This window comes from Micrasema longulum, unplaced genomic scaffold (genome assembly GCF_059751315.1).
Source record: "Micrasema longulum isolate JH-2025_06_02 unplaced genomic scaffold, ASM5975131v1 h1tg001009l, whole genome shotgun sequence".
Lineage (NCBI taxonomy): Eukaryota > Metazoa > Arthropoda > Insecta > Trichoptera > Brachycentridae > Micrasema > Micrasema longulum.
In genome coordinates, this window is record NW_028278197.1 from 287,552 (window position 1) to 315,048 (window position 27,497).

General features: G+C 33.0%; 1 protein-coding gene across 1 annotated transcript; it reads left to right on the plus strand.

Moving 5' to 3' along the window:
* The first annotated feature begins 250 nt into the window (after positions 1 to 250).
* Positions 251 to 6,575, plus strand: cyp33 (peptidylprolyl isomerase cyclophilin-33). Its single transcript, XM_088232685.1, has 5 exons — positions 251 to 578; positions 660 to 842; positions 3,296 to 3,511; positions 4,109 to 4,281; positions 4,722 to 6,575. Exons 1-5 carry the CDS (start codon positions 372 to 374, stop codon positions 4,864 to 4,866), a joined length of 924 nt encoding a protein of 307 aa, XP_088088811.1. The 5' UTR covers positions 251 to 371; the 3' UTR covers positions 4,867 to 6,575.
* Positions 6,576 to 27,497: the final 20,922 nt, after the last annotated feature.

Below are 27,497 nucleotides of genomic sequence, written 5' to 3' on the forward strand. Positions count from 1 at the left end.
AGTGTATCAGATTACCATGGCATCCCTTACACTCTTTTTGACACGATCTGTGAAACGCAGGAAGATCTAGCCCAAGAAACTCCAAGTCACTAGTCACTGGAAGAGTTAATTAGCCTCTGTTATTAAAAATTACCAAAACAAAACAATGTTCACATAATATATGTTGTTTTTTTTTTATCGATAATATTAAAAAATTGCATAAGCAAGCACTTATTCCAACAAATTTCTGATTTTTTTTAGTAACATTTTTATTGTGGTTGTAACACTAGGCCCAGATGTCATTTTCGTATTTTGGCGTTTCGGTTTGTTATTACCGCATAACCTCAAAATCTGGTCAATTAAATTAACCAATCTATTAAAATAAAAGGAAAATGTCTTCTAAGTCGGCAAAAAGGACCGTTTATGTCGGAGGTTTAGCTGAAGAAGTAGATGAAAAAGTGTTGAATGCAGCTTTTATTCCATTCGGCGATATTGTTGACATACAAATACCATTGGATTACGAATCGGAAAAGCACAGAGGCTTCGCTTTTATAGAGTTTGAAAACGCAGAAGATGCTGCTGCAGCTATAGACAATATGGTGAGTAGTATTTCAATAGATTCTTTCAAATTAACATCCCGGTTTCTTGTGAGGTTATCTTATTGTTAAACTATTTTTTAGAACGATTCTGAGTTGTTTGGGCGAACAATACGAGTTAATATAGCGACTCCGCAGAGGATTAAGGAAGGTTCATTGCGCCCTGTATGGAGTGAAGATAACTGGCTTCAGAAACACGCGGGAGCCGCTACACCTGGCACAAAACCTGATGACATCAGCGATGAAAAATCGGAAGAAACGAAAGAGGTAAAAACATTTGTATTTGAAGTTCAAATGAAAATTTCCGCATTTCCTTTCTTACTCTGGGCTGGTTATCCGAACGCATTTACTTTAGTACGTAAAAATGCACTTCTCTCAAAAAATTTCGCAGCGTTCCGCGTCTGAGCTACGATCAAATTGTTGTATTGTCGAACTGTCCTGTCCTGTGCAGTTTAAGATGTTCACAGAGCTAGGACAGGACAGCATTGTTTTGTTCATTTTATTGTCCTGTCCATTGTATTGTTCTGTTTATTTTATGGTTCTCGTGTGAGCTCTGCTTGACAGATAAGATGATGTGTATTGTATAGAATGGATTGTACTTTTTTTAATATTTTTCCTCTTGCGTTTCTAATAAGGAGCACTTCATTTCACAATTCCATGGATAATGGTATCGCGTTGATCTTAATTAAATGTACGTTTGTGGCAATACATAGTACATATCACTCCGTCTGAAATTATGCAGATACAGAGGAAGATGAGACCGACTGAATTTGCTCATTTTAAGCATTACTCGTTATACCAGAGAAAGGTTTTTTTTTTAATACAATCGCCATTGCATATTGTCACTAAGTAAACAAATAAATATACGTATAGTTCATACAAAGGAATTTTGAGTATTATTCAATAAAAATTTATAACCTAATTACATTATCTATTAAAACAACAAGTATCGAGAAAATGTTCTAAAAGGCTATAAAAAAATGGATAGTGAAGTTAGGTAAAAGTGAAATGGATTGTCTCATTCGCCCAAACCAATATTGAATCAACTGCTCACAAATGTATAGCTTATGTTATGTTTTTGTTCTTTCATTGTGCGTTTTGTAATATAAATAATAAAGGTGTTTGTCAGCTCTTTAACTTCACAAACATCAACAGATGAAAAAATTAAAGAAATACAGATGTTCAAATATGGGCAGAGTGGTGAACGTTATACAGTGTTTAAAGTGGCCACTTAAACCAGCCAATGACAGGTCATAAGCCCTGTAGATGCCTAGACTTCTATATTACCTTCTTTAAAATGTTCTTCATCTCTGTTGTGATATGTTAATATAGGTGTACATAAAGAATTTATAAACAAAAATACGTAGTGTTAAAAACTGTCTGAACATTTTGTTAAATATCTCTGTTTATTAAGTCTTTTTTGTTTATTCTCAAATTAAAAAATATTTTAAAAAAAAAAGTATATTGTTAAGTGTCCTCGGCACGGGTAACCCCAGTGAGGTCACATTATTTTTATTATTAATCATAGTTTATAATGGAAAAAATAATAACAAATAAATAAATAATCAACAAAGTAAAACTATTAAGGAAAATTATAATAAATCCTTACAAACACACTGCTTTCTAAATTTAAAATGCAGGTAAATAAACATTATTATTTTTCCGCAATATTTACACTGTGGATAAGAAGATTTTTTACACACCTCAAAATTTTTCGCGCCGCATTCTATTACACAAATTATTGCCACTTTTTCACAAATTAAGAGACACTTGTTAGAAGACATGTTTATATTTCAAGGGTTAGTTTTTAACTGGTCTGACGTTACCCACTTGTATTGTTTATTATGCACTGACCATACAACATTAAAAAAAACTGAAAAGCGTTGTAAAAACCCCCGAAATAAGGATGTCATTCATAAACTACAAAAGAAGCAGTAAATTGTAATGTGGTGCCTAGCCGGTACTTACTGGGTAAATCTTGGATTTTTTACACGCAATTCCAACCATGCGTGTGAATTTTTTTTTATGTTGTCGGCGATATCACCAATTAGGTACTTAGACACTTACATATAGTGTCATAAACGTCATCCGATCCCGATGCCCAGCGGCATCAGTCCTAAGTTAGCCGCCCATTTAGATTTTATTACTCAGGTTGTTATTTTTGAAATGATGTTTTTAAACAATTGAAGAGTTTTTGCTCAACTGTTGACAATATTTTTGTTCGGTTGTTCGTTATAAAAGTGAATAAATGTATGGAGAAAACCATAAACAATGTCGAATGTTTCCTCGTTACATCTGAGATCTTGCTATTTCTATTTTCTATTTATACATATTTTTTCCAATTGTGACAGTGATAGGATTGTTAGTTAAATGATCAGTCTTAGACTTCAAGACAAAGATAAAGCTTCATAGATTAAAATTGTGAATTACCAATCTTGGAAAACTGAGAATTAAAATTCTTGCTGTTGTTTCTTTCAACAATAGATGTCGCTAGTTTAATTCCATTTCCTATAAGAAATCGATATGGGAATGTTTATACAATATTGAAAAAATACCAGAAATGCGGAAGTCAACTACCTATAGACAGAATATGGAATGCTACACAGCGTATAATGTGAACAGCTTATGACAGAACATAAACTTTGTATATTCCTAGGTTTCCATATTCTCTACAACTCTCTGCTGAAAAAACACCTAAATAAATCAATGAACTGTTTCAGGAATCAGGTGATAAGATTCTACCCGCCGTGAGTGGCAAGCGCAACCCCCAAGTGTACCTGGACATCAGCGCTGGCAAGAAGGAGCTGGGGCGTGTCATGATTCTCCTACGAGCCGATGTAGTCCCCAAGACAGCCGAGAACTTCCGCGCCCTGTGCACCCACGAGAGGGGCTTCGGCTACCAGGGGAGCTCATTCCACAGAGTTATACCTGACTTTGTATCCTTTTTCAACCTCCTAAGACCCGAGCTTTTAAACTTTTAATATTAATTAAACAATAACGACCTGAAGTACTTTAAATAGTACTAAATAATTCAAGGAGTTCAGACCCAGACAATTATATGGTGTACGACATGCGCCTCAACGCCATGGTTGCTGAAAAAAATGCAAAGATGTAAGCTTATGAAGTAAATTCTGTAAAGCAATCAAAGAAAATAAAGTGTTACGGTAAGCAAGAAAGACAAATTTAAGTTAAATTAATAAACAAGCAAGCATATATTATCGCGAAAAAAGAAGAAATATAAATATGTATATATGTGGGTAACTGTCAACATTAAAAAATATCATGTGTCTAATATGTCAATAAATGTTAGTAAATATTTGTATTTGACTTTTCCATGTCTACCGGTTATGAGACATACCCGTCTTTTCCTCGTGGCACTATACGTACATACACTAACATGCAAATCTCAATGTACACCTTCACCATAGTAGTTGCAAAAACATAGTAGTTTTGCTATATTTCATGCTAAAGTAAAAAATTACATTTGGGTAAGCAAATAAATCATATCTATAATTTCTTAACTAATTTTAAAGATGTGTCAAGGGGGAGACTTCACTAATCACAACGGTACAGGCGGGAAGTCCATTTATGGTCGGAAGTTTGAAGATGAAAACTTTGAACTGAAGCACACTGGTCCAGGCACTCTCAGTATGGCCAATTCAGGTCCTAATACAAACGGATCACAGTTCTTCCTCTGTACTGTCAGGTAAGTTAATACAAAACAATTTCTTTCTCTGTTGATTCGCACAGTTCAAACTAAGCTACATATTCACCCTTTTCACGCCTCCACATGCTGGCAAACAAGCATGCAAATGTAGATTAATTACATTTATCCTTATTCAAATTATAATTAATGATTTTTAAGCATTTATTTTCCTAACTTTAATTATTTACTATATGTAGGAGTATGTCTGGAGCTAATTGACTTAAAATAAATTAATACATTGTGAAAAATTACCAGTGTCATTCCAAAACATGAAAAAAAGTTATGGGTTTAATTTTTTTTTCTGTTTGCCACTGATTTTATTTTTTTATGTTCTTCATTGGAGTTCATTCTTTATTCTTCATTCTTTATGGAGTGATATTTTGTTGGGGTTATGCGTCATTGATTGTCAAATTAACCTAAATGTTTTATTTTATTCCCAGAACGGACTGGCTCGATGGCAAGCATGTGGTTTTTGGGCACGTTATATCCGGAATGCACGTCGTGAAGAAGGTTGAGAACTATGGCAGCAAGGGAGGAACTACTTCTGAGAAAATTACCATCAGCAATTGTGGAGAGATGCAGTGAACAAACTGCGAAACCTCTTCCCAAGTGTTTAATATATTTTGCCTCTTGGCTGTGCAGTGAATAAGAACTGGAGATAAAGATGTAAATTATGGTTGTATCACATGGGTTAGAAAATGTTACAAGATCTTCTGCAAGATTTGACCCAGTGAATATTGTGTCGTTTAATACACAAATTGGGTGAAATCTGTGGCCAAATTTATAAACAAAACACGTCCTATTTTTCAACAAATATTTGAATCAAGATCTGCTCGCACATCCCACATTTGTAATACTTATTGTTGCTTGTATCACTTTATTTATCCTGTCTTATTTTTTGAATTGCACTTTTTCACTTGCCTGCCTTTCGTTTCTGGAAATTTTGTTTTTCTATACGGTTCACATCATCATCTTATTCATCGTCATCTTGTTCATCCATCTTATTTTAACCTGGGCCCCGATTACAATGCGAAGTTAACATTTATCTTCAATTTTATCTACAAAGAAAAATTAAGTTTTCTGTATGAAAAGCAGAATATGTGTACAATTTTTTCTTCTAAACATGTTCAATTATAGGTAATCGACGAAGATACTTTAAGTGTTCATGCAAATATTCTCATTTTCGTACACAAATATCGGCTTTTCTTTATAGAAAGGCTAAGATAACTCTGTTAACTTCCCAATGTAATCGGGACTCTGATGTTGATTATCGATCAAAGAATATTATATTGCTACTTGTTATTATTAATATCATAATACCTCAAGGGTGCCTTACAAAATGATTCCATGAATATTAATTTAATTTTAACTTTAAATTTATAAATGAAGTAAAACAATTTACTTAGTTATCACATGCCACAGATTTATTCAAATGATTTTGAAAACAAATGGGTTTTAAGTTTTTTCCGAAACAACGCTTCACTCTTACAGTTTCGCACTTCTGCTGGGAGAGCTTTCCATGCCATAGGGCCTGCAACTGCTAATGCACATTCACTAAATTGAGTGCGTTATTTGCGTTGAAGTATAATAACTTTTCCCCTTGGCGTAGATGTAGCTGATCTAAGAGTATGACGTCTATCATCTAGTTCGTCTGAAATGCAGAGTTCCCTTAGATATTCTGGAGCAGAGTTGTGCAGTGACTTATACATAAGCCAACGGAGTTTTTATTCCACCCTCTGTGGAAAACGTAGCCAGTGTAATTACCGAAGTAGTGGTGTGATATGACTGAACTTAAAGATGCCAAAAATAAGTTTCGCTCCGGCGTTTAATACAGGCTGTAGGCGAGTCATTTTATTCATTGGTAGACCTGCATAGATACCATTACAATAATCGACTCTAGACACTACAAATAAAGTGGTCCGAGTACTAGTAATAGTCGAGGTACTCCAGTAGACAGTAGTTGTCAGTAGTCGCGTTGTTACAAGATAGCTAATTTTGTTAACTGCGAAACTTTCTGTTCTCTGTCATGGTGCCAAAAACATCTACATACTGCGTATTTGCAATTTTCAATCCCAGAATCTACCCAGTGTAAAAAAGCAGATAAAATGGCCCTAAATTTGGCACTAGAATTATTGTACAAGAAACGCATAAGATCTTGTACCATTTTCTGACCTATCAAATAATATGAGCTTTAGATATTGATGGACAATATCTAGACAATTAATTATTCTAACATATGCTGTATATATTCTTGTGATGACACATAGTTATGCGATAATAAATCTACTTAAAAATAATAACATCTTTCATTTAATGATGATTTTAGTTTATCTTCAAATGCAAATAAAATGATATATTTCATTTTATTTAATTGTTTATTATACACATAATATATATTTTATTTGTAAATGAATATTTTTTTTTTTAAACAATACGTAAATTTACTAATAAAAGTTACTAAGTAAATTTACTAAGTACTTCTCAAAAAAGTGAAAGCCTTTTGTGCTTGGAAAGGGTCATTTTAGTTTCATAACACAAAAAAAATCAAACTACTACTACTTGTTTTCACAATAAATAAATTTACTTAAGGAGAGGAAGTAGGCCAGTGAGCCCGCATGAGTTAGGTATTTTACGCAATGCACGAAAACATGTTTTTCAAAGGCAGATGCATCAACAAGACTAAGTTTGCATTTAACAGAAATGAATTATTCACCCGGTTCACTCTATACAAATCTATTTGAAAATTGCACACGGTAAAACCAATAAAAATCAAGAATGCTGAAGTAAATGACAGAACTATAATAATACACATATTTTTTTATTGACTATAAGATCCTTCAGTATTAAAGATAAAAAAAAAGTTAACATGCTTTTTAAAGCATGATTTTTAATTGTGCTTACAGGTAAGTGTAAAGTAGGCCAAGCATTGTTAAGGCTCTCGGGGAGCTTCCTCAGTATATGGCCTAGCCAACCATATCGCCTATTCTTAATCATATTTGTCAACGGAAATTGCTTTGTCCGTTCTCTTGTTCCTTAATTTCTAACCAAGTCAAACCACAAACCACCACACATGTCAATGTGAAATATTTATTTTAATAGCGATTTTACATTACAATCTTTAAAAGTCCCTGGACCTGGTATCTGAAGTGTAAGACTGATCACCTAACATTCTTATTACAGACGATCGAGATACGCTGCATCGATAGGGGTATAATGGTGATAAGGTTACAATATTAAACATTTCGGGTGTCAATTGAATTGGTTAGAAATTGATTTAAGAACCTCATATTTAAAAAAATATGTTTCATAATTTTCTTTCAAGTTTAATATGTACTAACTTTGATATGTTATTTTTGTACTAAGGTGCAATAATAATTATGACCTTTGGATACACATTGTAGGCTTTGTGGTACAGTGGTCAGCGTGTTTGCCTACCACTCAAGAGGTTTTAAGTTCGATATGGTTGACATGAAATATTTTGTTAAATTTGTTTTTACACTAGACTATTTCATAATCCCTGGTAGCGTAAGATTGATCATCTTACCTTCATGTAAAAAATAATATAAAAATCATCAAGATATGCAGCGATTGGTGAATTCAGTGCCCTATGCATCATTAGGTGCGGAAAGGGAATGATGATGACTGGATAAACATATCAGCGTAAGCAAACATGTCAGCGAAAGTAAACTGTTTCTGCTACTCGACGCTAGATGACTATAAAGCACATATTTGTATAAAAAATAATGTCACAATATCATTACCTAATTATCGCGATGTGACAGAAATATTAATATAGAAACATATGATTCTCGTTTTATTTATTTTGTTGCAATATTTTTACAATTTATTACATATTGCATTGTTCACTTTCAAATAAATGTGCCAAAAAGAAAGTTTCAACTAATATACCTACAAAAGCTAGTTGCACTAAAAAAAAGTAGGCAAGTTAAAAAATGGTCAAAATTGTTGCATGAAAAATCTAAGATACAACAACGTGTTTTTCTAACTTTGACAAAAACGCAACAATTATGTACTTAACTTTAAATATTTTAAACACGTACTTTATTTAATGTTATTGACCTTCGAAATAAGATAGGCGTTTCAGAAAAAAAAGTAATTTATTTATATGTATCTACCTTTACCTACTCATATATATTTTTTGCGAATGATGTGAAAATGATATCCTAATTATCTACAATAGTACAAATTTGTCCTGTGCTACTATTCCGGACGTTCTCGCGGCCGTAGAAAACACTTTTATCTCTCGTATATTGTATGTGAATACGCGAGATAAAAGCTTTTTCTACGGCCGCGAGAGCGTTTGGAATACCACCCCTGGTGTAAAATAACTCGTATTTGTATATTAAAAAAAAATGGCGTTGGATAATTAATTTGACGCTTTTGCCAATGTGAAAAAACTGGTTCGCAGTACGCAACCAGGCCCAACTGAACGTAGTTATGCAGAAAGCAGCCAATCCACAATTAAAAAAAAAAAAAAGATATTGATATTATCGGGTGCAGGAAGGTCAATTCTATGTTCTGCTAAAAACAGCCAGACCACTTTCGTACAAAAAACTGTATTAATCACCTTCTGAAAATGGCGTCGATCACAAAAAAAGCATTTCTGGTATATTTTTTTATTGATCTTAATTGAAAACGAGGAACTAGAATCCCAACCGTCCATGCGCTCTGTAGCTGCAAGACGTACTGGGATATTTATTAATTGTACAGCGCCCTTGAGGCGATTTTCACAAAAATGGCGTTATATAAATTATCCAACTATGTATTTCTCAATTCGCAGAAAACGCCCACATCTCTAGCAAAATTTTATGTTTTTTTACAAATTATGAAAACTGGCCAAATACATTATAAGATTCTTGTTTTTAATATTGAAAAAACTTATGTATTCATTGTTTATCATTTGTTAAGGTCAAAAACATTCCAACTTTTGTTTGGAGTTGATAATTCACTCATTTCACAAAAGTGCTATTATCTCAGTTTCATTTTTATATGGCTGGCTGCTTTCTGCATTACTACGTTCAACTGTCGGGTCTGCTACACAAACATAGGGAAGTCTAACAGTTCCGAGAAAGTTCTCTCCTTTTTTCGTTTAAAAACTAAAAAGGAGAATTCCTCTACAATACGATCAATCCTCCGCTCATACTCACTCTACTGTCACCGTATCACCGACCCAACAACAGGCCGCCCCAGCCGTGCACTACATTTTTTTTGTTTTTTTATTTAGTCTTAAAATAGTACAAATATAATACTCGTATATGAATGTCCTAATATTAACTTATATCTAGTTATTATTAAAATGTATACTAATTACGAGGGTTGTGTAAAAAATAAGGTTCTCAATTTTTTCCAGGTTTAAGGCATTTTTAATTTGAACTGAAAAATACGTCATTGGAAAGCTTAATTTCTTAACTATTTTTCAACATAATCACCAGATTTTTCAACGCATTTTTATTGACTACTAATCCACTTTTGGAATCCAGCTTCAAAGAAGTCCGCCGCCAGTCCGTGGAGGAATTTGGTGACCGCTTCCTGCACTCTTTCATCAGTCTCGAAGCGTTGTCCACCCAAGTGTTGCTTTAATTGAGACTCTGTCTCCGAAAATTGATATAAAAACGCAAAAACAAGCCTATTTTTATTATTTACTAAAGAATAAGAATAACAACAAATTAATTATTTTTTATTCGATCGATTTACGTTGATCAATTTGGTAACGGATCTCAACATTTATGCATCTATCGCACATAGTTTTACCACACATTCGCCTGAGAGATCGCATTTCGACAGCATTCAGCCTACCTTCATCCCCGTTTTTCCAAGTCCATACTTCGATCCCATACATCAGGGTCGAGACCAGGACTCCGTTGTGAACTGTTAATTTTGCCTCTTGTGACAAACATTTATTTGCCAGTTCACTCTCACAATCAGGCCAGGCACTCACCCTCCTTTCAAAATCTTTCTCAGTCATTCCATATCTAGTAAACATACTTCCCAGTTACACAAATTCCTCTCCTTGTTTTAGTATAATTCCATTCACAGTGATTTCACATTTAGTCATACTTTAATTTCTTTCAAAAACCATCACATTCACGGGGTAAAATCCGGAATCCATCAACATTATTATCTGGAAAATATACTTACCGGCAAAAGAAAACCTTTCTAATACTCAAAACATGTCAGTAAATCAATTTTCTAACATCGACAGTTTTTTTCTCGAGTCGCGTGCTAACAGAAGGAACTCGGGGTAATAATTTAATCAATAAGGTATGACCGAAGTAATTCAAATGCCACGTCAATCTGCCCTCCGCACGGTGCATGAATGTTGGGGAATCAACCTTTACAATAGTGAAGGATGTTGACGGCTTGACTGAATGATATTGAAAGGTAAAATTATTTCGCGAGGTTGTTTGATTGAAGTGAGCTGTCACGTGTCATATCAGTGCCGTTACAGAAAAAAATATTTCAAGAAAACTATTTTAGTTTCAAATGAATCTTGTGCATTATTAAATACTTGTTATGAAAGAGTGCAGTTTTTACAATCAAATTGAACTAAAAAATTCAGGGTTTTTTTAATCTTATTTATTTGTGAATAGAGTAGGTACTTATCAAACTAAGCAAAAAAACTATTTTTATGTATCGTTTTGTAATTTTTTAATTACTCCACGCGTAACGCCACTAGTTCTTTTCGGTGAGTTGTCCTGATTTGTGGGCTAGATTCCCGGAAACCATAAATCTATCACACCACTCTCTCAGTGGTTGATTTAGAAGAACTTGTGATGTCGTTCAAAGTAGTTTACCTTTATTTTTTTTTTCATACACAATTAAATGGTTTAATATTTACCGCACGTAAACAAACATTTTTGTATCCAATTTCCCGTAGGGCTAAAGTTCTTCATTATATATACACTAATATTGACTTATCGAAACATTTAGATAAGTTAAAAGTCATCTCAAAATACCCAAAATTAGGCCTAATTTGCTAAACCTTATGAGTTTATATTAAAACAAAAGTCAAATAAAATTTATAATGAAATAAAAGGCATAAATTGAACGTGCGCTCATCGGCCGAAAGCCGAAATAAACTTAAGGTTACAGGTCACGCGGCCGAGTCACGAGCTATAAGATGCACCCGAGTAAAGGCGAATGTAATCTGACACATCCCGACCGCAAGTTTCAGCTGAACCGAAGTTTCGGCCATTTTTTGGCTGAAACTGAAACCGCGCCCGAAACTCGTTTTATTGGCCGAAACTGAAACTTCGGCCGGTCAAATTGAATTTTTTTAGCGTGTTGTTTCGAAACCGTGTAAAAAGAGGTGTGGAGTATTCGATTTTTATACATCTTCTTGGAACAGTTTATTTACCAATTTTTTTTTCCATATTTTTATTTTTTATTTTGTCTTTAAATAGTACAAACATAATAAATGAATGTCCTAATATTAACTTATATCTAATTATTATTAAAACATATACTAATTATTAACATTTTTCAAACGATATACGTACACTTAAAAAGAAAACTTCTATAAAGCTAACACGAGTAAGATTACTTTTTTAAATTCATCTGCTAAACACATGTTTTTTTAATTGACATTTAAACATATCTGTTATGACTATAGATTTCACGGCCTGTATTACAATTGGAAGTTAATATTTACCTTTAATGAATAAGTTCAGCCCTACGGGAAATTGGAAAAAATGTATTCTTACGCGCGGTAAAAATTAGAGAATTTAATTGTAAGGCGAAGTTTTTTGAAAATGTTGGACAAAAATAATAAAATTGATTTTAATAAAAACGAATTACTTTGCATGACGTAACTAGTTCTTGCGAATCAATCAATGATAAGGGTTGTGGTAGATTTGTGGTTTAAGGTAGGTCAACCGACTAATCAGCAGAACTCATCGAAAAGAAATCAAAAAAATTTCAAACTTAAAAAAAAACATTGCACTGATAATACGATACTACGAAATATGGTCTCCTTCATTTGTTACTCATATAAATCGCATCGAATCAGTTCAGCATAAATTTATAAGAAAAAATACGCACAAACTAGGAATCACAAGAGATCACTATAACTATACAGACATGGAACTTTTCCTCAATATATCCAGTCTCTCACAACGTCGATTTAATGCAGATTTAATTTGCACGTTTAAAATACTTAATAGTTTATTATTTGATGTCCCAGCTATTCTCAAACAAATATCTCTTAATGTTTCTTCACGTAGACTCAGAAAAAATAAAATTCTGTTCCTCGGTCATCATAAGACTAATTATGGTTTCTATGCGCCCTACCCAGAATGATGAAAATCAAGATCTTAATTATTTTGATTGTAAATTGAGTTTTTTTACAAATCGACTGAAGAAATTTTCCCGATAAATTGACTGTATATTTGTAGAATTAACCTGGATTCCATAATGCCTGTCTAATGTATTAACTTGTCTTGGCTTTTCTTTGTTGCATTGCTTCTATTATTTGTTACTGTAGTATTCTTGTTTTTCGTTGTATGATTTGTTTAAATTGGACATGGTCCGTAAATTTGTTAAATAAATAAATAAAATGAAATAACTATACAAAAAAAAATTGGCTTAGTTTATTTAGTATATTTATAAATAATTATATGAATCGAGTTGTGGTTTATTAAATTTAGGTAAAACCAAATCCTTAAGACGTACTGTTGCTTATATTTTTATAATCACATTTTACTATCCTACGTTTTTATAAGATTTTTCAATATGGTTAGATAACAATAAAATATACGACAAATAATATTTCAGACAGATAAAACGTTTCATTATACTGGCAACATTCCATTTGGCAGGTACAAAAGAAAGCAAATTTCGAATTCAAAATCGTTCAGCCGAGTAAAAAATTGATGAAAAACACAAGATGGCTGCCGCAAAAAAGGACGCAAAAAAGTGTTGCCTATTCAAATATTTATTTTTTCCCAGCGAAATTCTCTCGTATTTATTGTGGCGAACCTTTCTCCGAACCCTTTGTTCTCCTGCCAGGGGAAACAAGCTCTTCAGGACGGGTGGATAGGAGCTGAAGTAACCTGGATTCCATCTCCAATCACATTATCCTTCTGTTCAATACAATTTCGTTGTTCGATACATATTCTATATAGCTGTTTTTTTCTTTCGCAATATGGTAAAGGTGTTTTTTGGAGTATTTATTGAGAACAGGGTTACTGTAAAATTAAATGAGAAAAAACATAATTGCATGGAATTATAATAGTCTAGAAACCGCGTACAACGCGTACGAAAGTAGAATTTTAAGTTTTGGCCATGAGATACTTCTGTAGACGTCGCTTAGTACGCAACTGCTGATTTGAATTGAATTACGCCGAGTTGTGTCGTTTTTAAGTGTCAAAATACTGCTGGGATCAAAAGGTAATAGGGTAGGATCACTTTTTATGTGTAAGTAGCGAATTAAAAAATAATATTATTTAAGAATTCGATTATTTTACCGTCTGTCAGATTGTTAAATAAAACAAGGTAGCCTTTTTTAGTAGCGCTAGGGTAGTCGATTTTTTAACCTGACTTTCTATTAACAAACCTTAGTATAATATTCAACGTCGTTAATTTACTTAATTACTAAACAATTATTTAATGTTTTTTATGTTTGCCTTATAAAAATACCTGTTGTTTTTAAAGTCCAGTCAGTAAAATATTTTATGTGGTAAAGCAAAACATAACATTGAATCGGGTTGTGGTCCCGTGGCTAGTGTCTCGAACTCACGGATCAAAGGTCCATGGTTCGACTCCCACTCTACCCCAACTTGATTCCCATTTTCTAATAGTGAGTTATTTACAACTCGCCAAAAATGGTTCTCAAAATGAAATATTTACGTAATTTATAAGAACGCAAATATTTATTTTTATAAAAAAAATAAATAAAAAAACATTACGCAAAATTATCCAATACTTGCGTTATACTATTATATTATTCGCGGTCTGGTAAACATTACGCGGCCATTTCACGCATGCGCGCAGGCGGGATGTCAGGTTTTTTGACACAGTGTTGATGAAATCTGATTCTACGCGTTCTGGTATATTATAATTGTATGTCTAATTGTATATTTTAATATTTATTCACCTCAGATGATTTTAAAACAAATTCGATTTTTTCTCAAAGATGTTTTAAAATAATTTATTCACGTAAAATATCGAGAAAAGAATGCTGCGTTCATTTGGACTTGTGGAGTGAATGGACAGCGAAAGAATGGATAAAAGGATTTATGATGGGAATGTTGATGGGTGCTGAAAACGTGGAAGATTGAGAAATTCATGAAATGATCAAATCCTCGAAGATTGACAAATCAAAAGTTGGAATAATCGATTTGCGAAGATGTATGAATGTAGAGAAAGCAAGCTGTGTATGCAAAGACAGAGCGGTATGGCGTTCCATTCTCTCTGCCTTTACTACGGTTAAACTGCGTGGTGGTTTGTTTGTTTGATAAGTTTTACTTGATTTTTAGTCAAATTAAAATCAGTGTGAATTAGAAACTAGCTTAAATATATCTTCTCTTCAAGACCGTCGAATTAATCCAACCTTCTATAGTCCTATTTGAAATTCTCAAGTCACTCTTTGATGCGGCTGAACTAGTGAGCTCAATAAAATGAAATATGCTTACTAGAAACCTCAGACAAAACTTACTCTTTCATACCGATAACCATAGAACTAACTATGGTTTTCATTCCCCTATGCCCAGAATTCTTAGGTCTGCCAACAAACATACCAGTCTTGATTTCTTTGATAACAAGTTGTCTTCTTTCAAACGATCACTGAATCAAATTAAATTATAAACACCTCTTTCCAGCTCCACTCCCACTAAGTCAACTATATACCATTGTGTCTTTCTACTTTCCTTTATAATAACTTTCTATGTATACATATGTCCTTAAAAATGCACATTGAGCATAGATAAATAAGTAAAATAAATATTCATAGTCACTTTGTAAAGTATCCTTGAGAAATTATATTTACGAAAATGACAAGTAAGTTATTCATAATAATAATACCTAATAATGGATTTTCAATTGCTGTACTCCTTAAAATATAGCTTGATTAGAATGACAGTTATCAGCAAAAGTGACGACATAACTTTGTAGTAACGTCTAATGAGGGATTTATATTGACACACGAAAAATCATTGGTATCTTGCATGTTATTTTTTTTTTATACAATGCTTGACACATAAATCAACATAATTATATAAAATCAGCTTTAAAACTAAAAAAAATGCCTAGACTTCCATATTCTCTTCTTTAATATATTCTTCATCCCTGTTGTAATTTGTTAAAAAAAAACAAATTATTGACGGCGTTCTTAGAAGGTTGAATCATTTTGCAAAAATGTTAGAGGTGGCACAAATCAGTCAAAGTAAATCGATCAAATAAAAAAAGAATTCATTTGATGTTGTTCATGAAAAAAAGTATTAATGTCTTATTTTTTGGTGGTAATTGTCTTAAACCCACTGTAATAGGCTTTTTTGTGTTTTTATATCAATTTTCGGAAACAGAGTTTCATGTTTACATAAAAAAAAAAAACAATTCGTTAAAATCGATTTGATTGGTACATGGTCAGTGATCAGTAGTTTTCTATCACTTATCACTAGTCACATTAGTTTGGCAGCTGTCATTTTAATCAAGATATATTTTTAAGGACTTAGCAAGCAATCAGTATTATAATTATCGATAAATTGATAAAAAAAGTCCCACACGTATATTTTCAAATTAATTAAATTAAATGTTGTAGAGTTTTGAAATAGAGGGTAGTGTAAACTAGCGTAGAAGTGGGTAGTGAAGGTACTCATGTGAATATAGTATAATATAATATGCGTGGAAAGGGTTTGGGGGATAGGAAAGGTGAAAGGGGGAGCATTATCGAAAATGAAAAAAGGCAAAATATTGGTCCCAAAATGGCCTACAATGGGACCCTAAAGAGTTTCCGTTCCGAATAAAGTTACATTTTATCTTTGCCATTATTAATTCGCATGGCAAAGGCTTCAGTTTTTTCTATCACTTATCGATTTTGAAAGACAGAATGTTAGCAAAACCAAAAATTCATCTTTATATCATATAATTCAGAATAGTCCAGAAACCGCATACGCACATCAAACAGAAGGCGACGAAAATACTCATAAATGAGTAGGTTTACGTTTTGACCCATTAGTTTCTTTGTAGACGTCGCTCAGTACGTAACTCCTGTTTTGAATTCAACTATGCCGTGTTGTGTCCTTTTAGAGTGTAGAAATACTGCCAGGATCTTTAAGAAACAGGATGCGATTGCATCTCATGTGATTACATTTCATGTGTAATTAGCAAATTAATGTGTATATAACAAATGCATTACTTTAAAATTGAATTATTTTTCCATTTGTCAGATTGTCGAAAAAACAAAATGGAAATTTCGTTAATGTTGCCAGGGTAGTAAATTTTTGTACCCTATTTTGCTCATCTAATGAGAGAATTAATGAAAATTGGACCTCGGATTAAACAACTCCGTGGTGGACATTTGACCGACATTCTCTTTAAAACAGCAAATAACATTTAACATTTTATGTTAAATAAAATGTGTTTTATATTTTAAGTTTAAAGTTCATTAATTCAATTACTTGTATTAAATGACCATTTACTTACCTACTCTGTTGTGTCAATCAATAATTCCGCGTGCACAATAAAATTTTAGAAAAATTAACAGATTACTTTTTTTTTTACCTTCCATTTGTGTTATGATTGTATTTTTTTCCAATCGTGCAACATTACGCGGTGACATTACGAATGCGCGCGTCGAAAGTAGGGCATAGTGGGGGGATTTTTGGACACAGTCCGATGTATTCAAATATGATTCTACGCTCCTTCTGGACTCTTCTTAATTTTATGCTTTACATGAAATCATCCTACAACGGACTAAGCGATTTACTTGCGGTTTTCAGCGAAATGTAGATCTTTGAGCTGCGCGTGTTCGTAGATATCAAAATTTTCAATCGAATCCGTAAAAAAAAAATAGAAGCATAATTATTTTTTTCATCGATCTACCAGGGTTGCATTCGACGAGAATGCATATTAAAAAAATGGAAGGATGTAGTTTTTTTTGTGTTTAAAAAAGTTTGTTTTTGAATGTTTACAAACAGCATTCGCTTTATATCTATAAGATCCCAATCAGATTATTTCCATACATTCCTTATAATTTCTTCCCATTAATTTTTTTACTGGATTTTCGGTAAAACTAAAATAATATCAACTCACATTTCATACATTTTTGAAAATCGAATTCATGAATATAGTGCAACCCATTGCTAAGATCGGGTTGTGGTCCCGCGGCTAGTGTCTCGGACTCGCGGACCAAAGGTCCGTCGTTCGAATCCCACTCTACCCCAACTTGATTCCATTTTCTAATAGTGAGTTATTTACAACTCGTTGAGAATGGCCCTCAAAATTAAATATTTGGGTAAATCCTAAGAACGCAAATATCTATTTTTTAATAAAAAAAAAGAAGATGAGCCGAGTTTGACATCTGCAAAAAGAATTCTATATTTGAAAATTAATAATTTAATGTTTGGAATTAAACCATAAACAAGTACCTAGGTACCTACTTAAATGCAATATTTGAATATGAATAATTTTAAGTTTTGAAATTCAATCATAAACAAGTACCTAGGTACGTACTTATCAAAGAAAAGTCTTTTTCCAAAATAATAGCAGGCAGACGTTCGGGCAGGACAACGTCTGTCGGGTCCGCTAGTAAATTATACATTACAAACGGTTCAAGGGGAAATTATTAAAAAATATCTAAATTTGTTACAACAGAGAGAAAAAACCATTTTGAGAAGGGAATACGGAAGTCATTTACAGGGCTTATGACCCGTCTTGACAAAGAATATTGATGGAACCATTGCAGCTTTCGAAAGAAGAATCCTCACAGTTATTTCTGGTCCTGTGAGAGAAAACAACCATTGGCGTCGTCGCTACAATAGAGAGCCATACAATATGTACCGAGTGCCCAATGTAATCAACTCCATCAAGGTGGGACGCCTGAGGTGGGCTGGCCATATAATTAGAATGCACGACAAAAACCCCATAAAACGCCTAACTCTCTCTGTGCCACAAGGACGACGAAGACCAGGATGGCCCAAAATGCGATGGATGGACTGCATCAGCGCAGATATGACAATGTTGGAAGTGAGTAACTGAAGAGCAAGGGCAGCAGACCGGCAAGAGCGGAGGAGACTCACGGATTCAGCCAAGGCCCACCCAGGGCTGTCGAGCTTATGATGAAGATGACCCGTCATTGGCTGGTTTTTATTTTATACATTTTTTGCATAAAATTAGTATACTTCTATATGCATCTATTTACATCTATACATCTATATATATAAAAGGCGATGTTTGTATGGTTGTCCTCGATGGACTGGATAACTACCGGACCGATTTACGTGCGGTTTTTAGATAAATGTACATCTTTGCCACGAGAAGGTTTATAGATTTAAAATCTTCAATTTATCAAGTACAAAAAAATTGAGGAGCGTAAATGATTTTTTATCCATTACCAGGGTTGCATTCGCCGAGAATGCGGATACAAAAAAAATGGACGGAGGTTATTTTTTTTGTGTATAAAAAAGGTGCTTTTTTAATGTTTACAAACAACATTCGTTTTTTTGTGGATCCCAGTCAGATTATTTCATTGAATTCCTTATAATTTCCACCTATTTATTTCTTTTTACTAGATTTTTGGTTATATTAAAATAATATCAACTAACATTCGATACATTTTTGAAAATCGCATTCCTGACTAAAATGCATCCGTGAGCAGAGTTTGACATTTGCCAAAGGAATTCTTTATTTGAAAATATTAAATTATTTTATGTTTTGGAATTCAGACATAAACAAGTACTTGAGTACCTACTGAAATTCAGTATTTGAATATCTATTACTCATAGATTTGGAATTCAATCATAAACAAGTACCCACTTACCAATGAAAAGTTGCAACATCTTTTTTATCGTACGTTTATCCGAACGGTTTTTACTAAAGATTTTTTAGTAAATTTTTGTAAGTATACTTAATTATGTTTAATGTTAAGAGGAAAACGGGCCAAACTTTTCTTCATACGAACGTTCACGTATTTTCTCCTTGAATTATGACACTAGAGATTTTTTTTTTACAATAACAACAACAATAACAAACTATCACGCCGCTTTCCGTAAGGGTAGGCAGAGAGGATAGAACGCCACATCACTCTATCTTTGCATTCAGATCTCGCTTCCTCTACATTTATAGATCTTCTCATGCACGCGCGCCGATTATTCCGAATTTACCATTTGCCATCTTCAAGTATTTGTTGGATTTGGTCATGCCATGTCTTTCACGGTCTTCTTCTATTTATGCATCCATGAACATTCGCATTGCAAATATTTTTAGCCGTTTTTTCGTTGTCCATTCGCTCTACATGTCCAAACCAGCGCAGAGCTCTTTTTTACACATTATAGATATTTACTATTGGCGTGTCCCTATACTGTTTCGTTTTTTATAAAATTGTTTGTTATGGAAACTAGAAACATTCAAACCCGTAAAAAGTACAGTTTTATCTGCTGTTTTTGGGCGCCCGGTATGCAAATATAACTTTTTTTGAAAAACGCTAAACATACCGACAAGAAAATTTTATTCTGATACTGTCTAAAAAAATAACAAATTCGGTTCAGTTTTGAGGTGCGGAAAACGGTACAGCAAAACGTCAATTTTGTCTATTCTAACAAAAGGTCTGACATGCAGTTGTCTTTTTCGCACAGTATCGGGGAGGCATCTGCGAGACAGTGACAGGAAAACAATGTTCGAACAACTATTTATCAAAACTCTCTGTCCTCACAATTTATCTAAACCGAAACCCAAAAATTATAATGTATGCTTACACATCTAATTTGAACTAAATACAATAATTGATATCAAAATTTCAATTGTGTTTATTTAATCTATTTAGCAAGAACTCAAATCTAGCGATAGCAAAGCATTGCTGGGTTCAGCTCGTATTTAATAACAGGGAATCTATATAAAACTAAATAATATAATTAACATATTAATATGATTAACATATTGCGACCAATATAACAATATATTTACCGAGGCTGATATTTTTTGTGACAATGTATGTAAATTTAGGTCAAAAATTATATAAATTTTGAGAGAAGCAGACATTTAACATTATTATTATATAATTTTTTTTTCATTTCGTTTCGTTTACATTTATTATATTGAACATAATTAAAATTATTGTATTAAGTGTAAACAATTTTTTTGGTGTGTCCATGAGTTTCTTACACTAATATACAAAGAAATTGGCAATATATGTGTACATACTGTTTGTTTACCTAATAAAATAAATAAATAAATAAATATTACAACAGAGATGAAGAACATTAAAGAGAAGGTAATATAGAAGTCTAGGCATCTACAGGGCTTATGACCTGTCAATGGCTGGTTTAAGTGGCCACTTTACACACTGTGTAACGTTCACCATTCTGCCCATATTTGAACATCTGAAGCCCTGTAGATGCCTAGACTTCTATATTACCTTCTCCTTAATGTTCTTCATCTCTGTTGTAATATGTTAATATGAAGAGCTCCCCAGGGAGTTGAATCCAGTCCTTGTCTACAAAAATTTGGACAAACTCAAAATGTTAAATACTATAAAATAAAAACGGAGTGTTCTCTGTTTATGATAGTCTCCATCTAACATGGCTCAGCCTGTTCTAAGGTGGAGATTTTTTATCTTTTAGAGCATAAGTAGTACTATACTAATAAAACAATAACATAAAAAAACTAAAACTAATTAATTATAAATGCCTAGCTAATCAAATGTAAGAAATTAAAAATCGTTATTATACAAATATAAAGCATACATATGTGCCAAGAATACATGTTACTTAAACATAATATAGTATAATACATAGATAATAAAAACAAATATAAAGCAATGAAATACATAAAAATATAAATAATGTGTGTGGTTGTGACTACTTTACACACTGTGTAACATCTATTCTGCCTATGCATTTCCTTAACTCTTCCATCTGTTGACTTTTGCGAAGTAAAATAGCTGAAACATTTATCATGTGGGTGAGATTCATCCGGCTGAACCAAATCACCTACTAGGCAACGCCTGAAAACAATTTTCCAATTTTTACAATTCTTCTTATACCAGTTAGTTTCATCAACATGTTTTGAGTATGTCTACAAAAATTTGGGCATGCTCAAAATATTGTATATTTAATTCGTTGGAAATGACCGACCAAATTGAAATATTTGGGTTAATCATAACGACGCAAAAATGTATTTTTCCATTAAAAAAAAAAGTAAATGAAGGATAACAAAGAGCGTTGTTATTGCACCGGCGAAAGGTGAAAGCTGTTGCGGCTGGGTATGACCCTTTTTTGCATCGGGTTATTCTTAAACCAGGTACCTATCCGAATAAATTATTTTAACCAGATGTAAACAACTTTATAACATGCGGTTATTTGATTTTTTTATTATTGAGATAATACATAGTATCGACAAAAATCAATGCCTTCCCTCTTTACAATTTATATTTAATTTTATAACATTTTTTTTGTATTACAGTATAACTGCAATTATCCGAACTCCGACTATCCGAATCGCTTTCAGTATTTCAGTATTTTTAGATGGAAACGTACTTCGATTCGCAAAATAACGACTTGGCTGCCCAAAAACGGATGAAGACAGTCAAACAGCTAGCTTACTTTGGCGAGATGTTCAGCAAGCAATGACTTTAATTTACAGTACGGTACGTACATGCTGTACTAATGTACAGCATTTGTAACTACGCTTAACATGTAAAATTGTTGCCTTTCCATTTAATCAATTAAAAGCTCATTTTATATTTTAAATCATTCATTGCTATTTTCACCATACACACAGTAATTAATAAAAATATTATTTATAAAATTAATAACTAACTAACTAACTAACTAACCATCACGCCATTTCCCCGGAGGGGTAGGCAGAGAGGATATAACGCCACACCACTCTGTCCTGGCACACTTCCTTTGCTTCCTTCACATTCATACATCTTCTCATGCACGCACGTCGATTATTCCGACTTTTCACATGACCACTTTCAAGAATTTGTTGTACTTGGTCATGCCATGTCTTTTTCGGCCTTCCTCGACTTCTACAACCAGACACGTTCGCATCATAAATCTTTTTAGCCGTTCTTTCATCATTCATTCGCTCCACATGACCGAACCATCGCAAAAGACCTTTCTTAATTTTGTCGATAATGCTTAACTCAGCCTTGCATTCTGCTCTAATTTCGACATTAGGGCACCTATCATACATTGTTTTTCCGCACATTCGCCTGAGGGATCGCATTTCAACAGCATTCAGTCTACTTTCGTCCCTTTTTTTCCAACTCCATGCTTCGTTTCCATACATTAGGGTTGGTACCAGAACTCCATTATGAGCTGCTAATTTAGCCTCTTGCGATATACACTTATTTGCTACGACAGACTTTAAGGCACCATTAACTCTGTTACCGGCACTAACCCTCATTTCAATATCCTTGTCCATATTTCCATCTCTAGTAAAATTAAAATAGATTAGATTAGAAAGGCTGTAAATAAACAGAAAGATATTATGAATAAGCAAATAAATTTTAGTAATAGTCCCGTTAAAAATATGTTCCCTCTCCCTAAATCCACACACAAACCCTCTCTCTTCTCTACCCCCGTAGCCACGCCCACTCTACCTTCACTGTGAAAAATTTATATTTTTTATGTTAGTTAGTAATTAACCCCGAAGAAGGCATAGTATTGCCGAAACCAGTTGGCTGTCAAATTATTTTAAAAAATATAAGTGGTACATAAAAACAAAGTGATTTAATTTTATTTTAAGATATTAAATAATAATGTTCCACAAAGTGCTTCAAACATCAAAAATTAAAATAGATCCCATTTTCGGAAAAAAAAAACATTATTTGAATTTTTTATTATCCGAATAGGGTCCAGTCCCAATAATTGGAGCGCCCTTGAGGTATTTAAGCGCCCTTGAGGTATTTTATTACGAAAATGGCGCTATATAAGTTATCCACCATAAATAAATAAATACTGTACTGTCTTGTCAAACTAAGAATGTAATTTTTTCCATTTATGACCTGCAACAATTCTTAAATTAATAATATAATTTACACTCGAACAACGCCTGCAAATTGAACAAATTTACTTTTAAAATTAGTTTTTTTTTTATCAATATTCCTACAGAGATGAGGTAGAATTTTTTCAAATTCATACATAGATGGCGCTCCAACACGCTAGTGAATGGTTTCTCATTTAATAAGATATATACAAGAATCAAAATGTTACCTGTGTCGATATTCGCTAATAAGCGGAATGGGGAATGTTGTAAAACGTAAAGTGGCCACTCAACCCAGCCAATGACAGGTCATAAGCCCTGTAAACGCTCGAATATCGATAATCCTGAATTTGAAAAAATTCTACCTCATCTCTGTAGGAATATTGATAAAAAAAATATATACCTACTCCCCCTCGGGAGAAATCCAGATTTGTGTATGTACAAAAATACACATACCAAAAAATAATGTTGTGTAATAAGATCTGGTCAAAATATAAGTATAAAATAAATTGCAGAATCATCTGCAGGCGATTACTAGTACTTAATTTAACTCGAAAGAGTCTTAAATACATAAAAATAAAAGTAATATGCTAATTAAAAATACTTAACTTCAATATCAATACATAGATGGCGCTCCAACACGCTAGTGAATGGTTTCTCATTTAATAAGATATATACAAGAATCAAAATGTTACCTGTGTCGATATTCGCTAATAAGCGGAATGGGGAATGTTGTAAAACGTAAAGTGGCCACTCAACCCAGCCAATGACAGGTCATAAGTCCTGTAAACGCTCGAATATCGATAATCCTGAATTTGAAAAAATTCTACCTCATCTCTGTAGGAATATTGATAAAAAAAATATATACGTACTCCCCCTCGGGAGAAATCCAGATTTGTGTATGTACAAAAATACACATACCAAAAAATAATGTTGTTTAAAATTAGTGTCCAGTTTGCCAAAAGAATGAGCCTCTTCATGAAACTGACGCCATTTTTTTATAGCTTTATATTTTGAGATTATTTTCATATATTCAATTTAAAAATAACCTACGGTTTACGAGGCCTGGCGGTCGCGGTGCAGCTTTATTTACTATTTCAAATCATGACATGTGTATTTGGAGATATTTGCTGAAGTAAAATGACATTGTTCCTGACCACCTTGCCAAAGGATTGTTGCAATCCTTGCATATGCTGGCTACCATTATGATATTATCATTCTTTAGAGGTTTCGTCTCCCATTCTGAATAATGTTTCAATGAAAAAAATCAAGGATTTCGCAGATGTTGCGAAAGGATGCAATCTGCTATGTGCCAATAATAAATACAATATTCATCTTATATATCAAAATGGATAGGATAGCTTGTTTGTTAAAATTTTTTCACTTATTATTCTATCATAAAAAAAATTTAAACTCGAAACTCCACAAATGGTCAAAAACGATATTTTGGCGTTTTCTGTTATGATTTCAAATAACACTGGTTGAAATTTTTATATTTAAAAAAAATAAATTTTATAGAAACAAATATTAAATGATATGATAAACATAAGGTTTCAAGACAGACCAGCGAAGTTTCTTAATTTATTTATTTATTAACGGACATTGTCATTACAATAAAATAATAGTTAAAAATATTTAAAAAAAAAAGAAAAGAAGCACTGACAAAAATAAGGGACACAAGACAAGATCTGGACTATTTATTTAGTGCTCGTTTAAATCGCTGTAAACTTAAACAAAAAAGTCCAGATCTTGTCTTGAGATGGTCAGGTTACAAAAAAAACCTAGATGGCCACCCAACCCAGGAGGCAGGAGAAAGGTCGGCAGACCGAGGCTGCGATAGGAAGACAACATAAAAAAAAGAAGCATCTCAACTACTGAAAGTCTCTTACTGGAGGGTTGCAGCAGATGACGAGGAGTTTGAGGGGAAAGTTAATGGAGGCCAAGGCTCGATAGGGCTGTAGTGCCATTAAAGAGAATAATGTATCTTGAGTCTCTCTGCAGCGTCCAACAATAGTCAGCTAGATGAGCTCCATTTTCCTTGATACAGCTTCATTGCTGAATGAGAGAACTTACATGAAATCCTGATGAAAACTCTCTCCGTACTCGTCGCTGACAATCACCCAAATTTTCCAATAAAAAATCAAAGTAATAGTGTAGAAAGTGGATTTTCAAGACATATTACATCCCATACCTTTGTAGGCCATTAACGTTTCCCACAAAATGAAAATATAGTCTTCATCTTTATGGTTTTTCGAGTGTTTGACTAAAAAGTGGAAAAAAAACTTAAATCCCACAAAAATATAACTTCTTGAATTCTTTTGACGTTTCTGAAATCAGCGCAAATTTCCTGTTGAAATCAACCGTTTTCGTGAAAGGTATTAAAATTGTGCCGACCAATGTAATCTATATGTGTGTAAAACGTGTATATCCGTAAAGTGTTGCATTATGTGACAGTGTTTTCTCCATTTTATGCACTTTTTATTTAATTTTTACAATAACTTTTTTTTTTAGTATTTAATTTTTTTCCCCTCTCCTTCTGTATTCATAATATTTATTTAAGCTTTATTACGTTAGTTCATAACATCTTAAGAACTAATATAAACTTTTAGTAATGTTACATTTTTTTTTATCAAAATTTCTTCACACATTTTTTCAAATTAATTTGAAATATTTCGATTTTTTCTATTTACTTTATTTATTCAGGTTTATTTATGTATTTCCTTTTATTAGTGTGAAATCTGTAATTGGTCTTGCTTTTTTAATTGTTTTCTTGCACCTTGTATTATAAAACAGATTGTATGATTTCCATAATAAATAAGTAAATTATTTAAAAAATATATAGAATTACTCTTCCGTGAAAAAAAGTACCTAAGTTTGTGATTAAGTTATGTAATGTAAGCTGTTTTTTGTATGCTGATGATGCAGTTCTGTTAGCAAGCAGCAACGAGAATTTGCAAAAAATAGTCTCTAGAATGTATGATGTATGCCCTGAGAGCGAATTAGCGATGAACTAAAGTAAGTCAAAAGTGATGGTAGTTGAAAGGGGGATTGAGGTTACTGATTGCATAATAAATGTTATCAACGAATGTCTTGAAAAACGAGAAGAATTTGTGTAATCTAGGAAGCATGTTTTCAAGAGATGGAAGAGTAGAAAAAGATGTTGAAAGGAGAGTTAATGCGGGCAACAAAATGAACGACGCACTAAGCACAGTAATTGCTAATAAAAATATGTCAATCGAAGCTAAACTGGTAATGCACAACGGAGTTTTAGTCCGAATACTTATGGATGGAAGTGAAACATGAAAATGGCAGAAGAAGGATAAAAGCCGAGTGAACGCGGTCGAAAAAGCTTCGGCTTTGAGTGAACAAAAATACAATTATATATGTTGCTGATTTGTTAAAATAAATAAAACTTAAATAAAATTTTAAAAATGCGATCTCTTAGACGAATGTGTGGGAAATATGACAGGGTTACGGATGATTAAATCAGGCGAGAGTGTAAATCTGAGTCAAGTATAATTGATAAGATTAAGAAAGGGTCTCTGAGATGGTTTGGTCATGTAGAACGAATGGTAAAACAAGTATAAGTGGCAAAAATGAACGGTAACTTGAGACGAGGACGACCAAGGAAGACGTGGCATGATCAGATAAACCAAAATCTTAAGTCTGGTCATGTCAAAACCAGACAGAACCGAAGGGCATGTATGATAAGATGTGTGAATTATGAATGTGTAAGCTAGGAATATATGCCAGGATAGACGTGTGTGGCGGTCTATTCTCTCTGCCTACCCCTACGGGGAAATGGCGTTATGGTAACAGTAGTTAGTTTGTGATTTATGAGTTTTACTAGTTGGGCCGACGATATTAATACCTTAAGTAGTGAGCATTGGAATGTTTTCAATTAGTTTTAAAAAATTGATAGCAAACATGCTAATATTTATGAACAGCTTTGGGAAATGAGTGGGCGCTTTTAGTGTCGACCAGTTGTAGTGCAAAAAAATAAATCAATTAAAAAACAGAAGTCATTTAGAAATCATCAATCTAAGTGACAG